The sequence below is a fragment of the Haemaphysalis longicornis genome, unplaced genomic scaffold, assembly GCF_048455015.1.
Source record: "Haemaphysalis longicornis isolate Haplotype H1 unplaced genomic scaffold, Haemaphysalis longicornis Haplotype H1 scaffold_2, whole genome shotgun sequence".
NCBI classification, from domain to species: domain Eukaryota; kingdom Metazoa; phylum Arthropoda; class Arachnida; order Ixodida; family Ixodidae; genus Haemaphysalis; species Haemaphysalis longicornis.
The window spans coordinates 192574426-192580425 of record NW_027526295.1 but is presented as its reverse complement, the minus strand read 5'-3'; the positions used below and the strand labels follow the sequence as shown (position 1 = coordinate 192580425).

The following is a 6000-nucleotide window of genomic DNA, read 5'->3' as shown; positions in this document are numbered from 1 at the left end:
CATTTCACTTCTGTGTGTTACCCATTTTAACAGAGAAATTTTTATTCACACATGCCTAAGCGCCGTTCACACAAGCACAGGATGGTTGAGAGCCTCGGGGCAAGTGCTCTCGGTATAAATGTATTCTGCAGGCGTTAAGGTACAGCTCAGCCTTGGGTCAAAAGGACCGCATCGTGCGGATTGACAGTGATGGCCTGATGCAGGCCAATTCACAGCCGATTCATCAGGCCAGCATCATGGCCTGCTGCAGGCGAGACCACCGGCAGTGGCCGCCCTCCAGATGCCGTAGGCAGCGGCGCCGGCCAGGGCGCATACGGCGGCTGTGCCGACGGTGGCGACGAGCAGCACGTGCGGAGGGTGCCGCTCCAGGAAGGTCAGCTCGAATGGTTTCGCCCTGGCTCCCTGCATCGCGGAGCCCGAAGTGTGGATCCACTTAGCTCACTCACCTCTCAGCGACAACACGTCGATGTTTCATCATCATCACCACCACCACCACCACCACCACCACCACCACCACCACCAGCCTACCTACACCCACTGCAGGGAAAGGCCTCTCCCATTAATCTCCAATTATCCCGGTCCTGCGCTAACTGCGACTATTTTCCCCCGCTAAATTCTTGATCTCATCTGCCCATCTAACTTTCTGCCGCCCCCTGCCACGCTTGCCTTCTCTAGGGATCCACTCTGTTACCCTTAATGACCAACGGTTATCTTGCCTTCTGATTACATACCCTGCCCACGTCCATTTCTTCTTCTTAATTTCTACTGATATGTCCTTAACACGCGTTTTTTCCCTGACCCACTCCGCTCTCTTCTTGTCCCTTAATGTTACACCTATCATCTTCCGTTCCATTGCACGCTGAGTCGTCCTAAGCTTAAGTTGAACCCTCTTAGTGAGCCTCCAAGTTTCTGCCCCGTAGGTGAGTACCGGTAAGATGCAGCTGTCGTACACTTTCTTCTTCAGGGACAATGGTAGGCTGCCATTCATTATCTGAGAATGCCTGCCGAATGCACTCCAGCCAATTCTTATCCTTCTAATTATCTCTGTCTCATGGTTGGGATCCGGGGTCACTATTTGGCCTAAGTAGTCGATCGACAACGGTTTATGTTTACAGGTTAGAAAAAAAAAGGCATTGCATGACCTCTTAATTAAGCGTATACCTCACGCGACAACTGCTCGAAAATTCCCAACGAGAACGGGGACAACCAAGTGGACCCACCTTGAACTCCGGTTCCTCGACCCAGATTTCGTCCTTTCGCAGCAGCTTCATCGCGTGCAGAATCTTGCGTGCGGAAGGGAGAACAGAAGACAAGACAGCCGAGCGGAATTACAAGGTAACAAACAGCATGGGCGATCAAAGACGGAAAGATGCATGCAAGGCAGTAGGTGGATCGAGCAATGTCAGTAGTGCCTGAGGTACGAGTGAGCTCTGGGAAAAGATATGTATGGGAAATGGGAAGGTGCTCGAAGGCAGTGCACTGGTAATAGTGACCATGCGACCGACAATTACCAAAAGATGCGGAGTTAAAACTGACTTAGCCTTTTGCCATGTATTCTCTATCCAAAAGCAAGGGGAAGAAAGTCAGTGCCCCGTCTATGCGCCTGGCAGATAGAGTTTTATTCTCTAATCTATTCGCCAGAAAGATTATATTAATCGAGCTTCTTTGTTTCCACACATCCATTTGAGAGCGGTCTTCGCCTTGTCTACTTTCTTGAGTCTATTTATTTGGTGTTTGTCATGTAGCACGCGTGACTAGGAGTGCCATACGAATAAAATACTGCGTAGTACCTTCAGGCAACCACAGCAATGACAGGGAATGCTTCATGCTTACACATGCAGTTTGGCCGTTCCGTAGATTCAAAAATGGGCGCGCACTTTTGGAAGTGTTCTTCGATTACCTCAAAGCAGGCCAGTTTGTGTTTAATAAAATTCTTTCAAATGTTCACTAAATGCATCCTTCACTATACGCCTTTCACTATACGCCTTTACTCGGTACAACATTGTAAAGAATTTTCTTGTACCGATGTTTTACTCGGTTTAACATAAAATGGTTATTTGTGCTCTGGTGCGCACTCGCACCTTCAACAATTCATTCAGTCCATCCGCTCCGAAATGACACGGTAGAGGCTCTGACGTCACAGTTAATTAAGCTTTCGGCAGGTTTCACCTCACGGGTGGCGTAAGTGTCCCGACCTTGTCTAATGTGGATGCCCGAACGGAGAAGCGTAAGTCTGCGAATGCACCGAGGCTGCACCGGAGTGCACTCACCTCCCTCGCTGCTCGTTCTCCGGCTTGCACCGCGCCGTTCATGTATCCCGGCCACGACGTGGCCGTCTCGGTGCCCGCAAAGTACACCCGGCCGAACGGCTCCCGGATCGTCCTGCACCGTAGAAGGGGAGGACATGGTGCGGTTGGGAAAGACCTCGAACAGAGCGCATTACGTCTGCACCGGCTAACCATTTTACACTGAAGCTGCTTATGCTACTTCCTGCGTAATGGTTCGTGTCCGCCGTGAACAAGTAGTGCATGCCGGCAAAGCCAACTCTACAACTAGTTGTAGGGCACGAATCTTATAATAGAAAAATTATGAGCCATTCCACTCTGTGAAGCTGGATGACCAGCGAAGCTGAGCTGATACAGAATTTTGAACACACGTGCGAACTTTCGACCGAAGTCGTGCTGGAACTAGCCGTTACTCTACGTCATTCCTCTACGTTGTTCTGCAGGTTCGAACTTCTTCACTCCCCTCCCATCACATTCTTCGCCGCATCTACCGGCCATCCTTCCTGTCCCACCTGTTCTTCCTACCCGTCCATCCTTCATTCTAATCGGGAATGCACCCCACCATCTCTTGCCCCATCCCTCGCCTCCATCACTTCCTGGGGGCTCTGGTTGTCTCCACCGCCGACAGTGAACATCCACGCTGCCCAGAAAGCTCTCTATGAACATTTGCACCGGATCCGCACGAACATTCTCCAGCACTACATGGACCTGGTGAATTAATCAGGACCTGGACCTAGGTTCTGTGGGTAATCAATTCATGCCCCCCCCCCTCTCTCTCTCTCTCTCTCTCTCTCTCTCTCTCTCTACGTTGTCGGTACGTGGGCTTGCCTCTAAAGGATTCCCCCAGTAAGAACCCCCGTGCTGCCTTGAAAAAAGCAAAAAAGTCGTCAGCAACGATTATAGAGTGGGTCGACAATTATAATGATAATTGAACTTCCGGAGGAGGCAGAGGGGGCAGAGGCAGAGCAAGCGAACGCTGAACAATCGCATCGGCATGCAACCACCGGCTTTTTCGACATCAATTTCACATGCAAACGCAAATGGTAATTTCCCTCAGATAAACGTCTAACGGGCGATTTGTCGCCGAAAACGGTGCGACGGTGACGGAGGCCGAGCTCTACGTTTCTGTTCCGTCAACGCGACGGGACCACGCCCCGTGGTAAACCAGCCAATCAGAAAACAAATTTTTACGACTAAATTTAGCGAAAAGTGAGCACACGTAAAAATCTAAGCCATTTTCTTTACTTTTCAGATTAAGCACGCTCAATTTTATAGGCTAAACTGATCACTAGGCAGACGACCCTAGCTGTACTCTAACGGAGAGCTCCAGTACGAACGCTACTCCGCTACGTCTCCGTCGCGGTTTTTAGATGCGACGCATCTCTTTAACTCGCCTTGTCCCGCGTCGTTGTCGCGGCGTAGTCCGCATCCTAGGCGCGGCAGCTGTGCGCTCCGCCGCTCCAACTGCAGCGCCATCTGTGCGTCAGCGCGGTCAGCTCGCTCCCGTCGCCGTGCCAGCTGTGCGTTAGCGCGCAGCTTGCGCTCGCGCTTGCGCTCGGTTAACACATGCGCATGCGCTGCTATCTCTCATTCCGCTGCATATAAACGCGGTAAGTGCGCCGCTCCGCTCAGTCGTTCCGCCGCCGGCGCTCCGATGACATCATCCGATGATTTGAATAACGCAACGGCAACCCGGGCCCGATGCGTCGCATCTACACCATGGTTCTCCTCGCGGGAAGATGGTGTAAATTTTTTGACGTGACGGTGCCGTGACGCAGAAGCTGACGGCTGTGTGAATGCGGGCTTACGGAGTACCCGGACAAAGAACCAATAAGAGGTTTTTGCTGCGGTATGTACGTGATAATATTACTCGCGTCCTTGTGCTCGTCTGTGGCGTAAAACGATTTCATGGGACACTAGACAGAACCCAAGCCTTCACATGCAAATAAAATGTCGTTGTACCAATACTAAAGCAACTTTTCATTCTCTATGTTTCTTTGCTATTATGCGCTATATTGCTAAACAATGACGTTTAACTGAGAGTAACGACGCTTTACGGCGTTATTTTAGCCATGTGATGCTTTACTGCTTTTCAGAAGGCGAAGGGTGTAAGATACCGCCTTTAATTGCCTACAAAAGAATCCCCGTGTCGTATGTCTTCCCGGCAGCAAGCCTATTTTATACTGGGAAAAACAGAACGAGACGGAAACACGAGCAGTGCCAAGCTCGGGATTGGCACCCTGCTTACCTGCCGTACTTGCTGATGACTCCCGTGGGAAACGTAGACACGTAACAGCCGCCCGAGTACTGCTCTTCAAGCCAGTTTTTCTCTTCGAAGTGCACCGGCTGTATAACATGCGCGCATAATTTACTGGGGGCTGTAAAATACTGGTTCCACATTTAATATATTTCCGAGTACCATAATTCATGCCTATAGTAACAGCGCAAACAGCACGACACAAGAAGAGAAGAGGGCACGAACACTGCGCTGAAGTTAGCGCTGAATAACTGACTAAAGGAGTTGTTAGCGCCGTGTTTGTGTCCTCTTTTCTTCTTGTGTCGTGCTGTTTGCGCTGTTACTAGGCATAACGTACCAACTCGCCCAATCGTCCGTTTTAGCCCCATAATTCAACACTCTTCTACCTGCCATAGCACTCTGTGCTGCGTTGCTGCCGTTTATATCTCGAAACATGCACCGGCAAATATGCGACGAGACAGTTGGAGCAGAAAGGAAAACCGGTCCTTCGTATTCGGTGCAGAGTCAAAGCATCTACGCATGCGCACAACCAGGTTTCGGGGATGTGTGTACAGCTCCTGCACTAGCCGGCTTTACCGTACGCCGCACGGTTTTACCGCCTGCTGCAATCACAGACCGCAACACGACAATGGCAGCTACAATTTGTTTCGTACAACTTCAAGGTACACGGACCGGCGTTAATCTCAAGCTGTACAATGAAAGAAGGCAGCAAAAGCGAATTCCGCGCTGGGCTTGCTCCTGTGCGGGCTTCGCAACGCATTATCCCTAGGAATAGCGAGTTATCGCTAAAGACGACTTCCGAACCCTATAGCATTGAGTGCTCTCCATGTCGCGGTAAGTAGTGTACACCAAGCGCTGCGGAAGTGCGCAGGGAGGGACAATAAATGAAGGAGTGAACTCTGGGGAATATCTGACGATTGTTTGTCACTGGACAGCCGTCACGATACATGGTTCTCGTAGACGCTGAAGGTACTCTTACGTTGAAAGCTGCTTCGTGCTCGAAGGCCCTTGCCAGGTCTGCTGCAATAACCTTCGGTCGGATGTGCTTGGGAAGTTCTTGTAACTTCAAGGCGTTGTCGCCGATCGCGAACCTGCTCGCGGTTGAAAGAAAATGCGCCACGGCAAGGAATTAGCAAGGCGACACTGCAGGAAACACAAGTGCTCGTTAAAGAATTTTAGACTGCATGGAGACTGGAAACTGCAAGGCAACGCACAGGTTCCATAAGCAAACGCAACGGGTCGCGTGTATGCACGAGGTAACGCAATGGACAATGCGACCGTTCCCTGCTTAAGTATCGAGAAGGTTCGGATAAGGTGTCGAGGATGGCGTGACAGCCGTGCTATATACCGCAAGAGATTTCGGGAATACTGTGCAGACTCTCCTTATAGCAACCATTCACCTCCTTATAATTTATGCCATGTTAACGCAACTTGGAAAGATGCAAAACTGAAGTGATG

At 50.5% G+C, this 6000-nt stretch overlaps 1 protein-coding gene across 3 annotated transcripts in view; it reads right to left on the bottom strand.

The window, feature by feature from the left end:
• The window catches only part of LOC144169705 (amine oxidase [flavin-containing] B-like), an 85459-nt gene continuing 79459 nt past the window's right edge, over positions 1–6000 (bottom strand). For 2 of the 3 annotated variants that reach the window (XM_077699011.1, XM_077699009.1), the window contains 5 exons: positions 5522–5633; positions 4534–4631; positions 2271–2382; positions 1221–1283; positions 2–402 (listed from right to left, as the gene is read on the bottom strand). In XM_077699011.1, the coding sequence (XP_077555137.1) occupies positions 235–402; positions 1221–1283; positions 2271–2382; positions 4534–4631; positions 5522–5633 (553 nt within the window). In that variant the 3' untranslated portion in view covers positions 2–234. Of the gene's footprint in view, positions 403–1220; positions 1284–2270; positions 2383–4533; positions 4632–5521; positions 5634–6000 lie in introns of all 3 variants that reach the window. The other variant, XM_077699010.1, reaches the window with a different exon arrangement.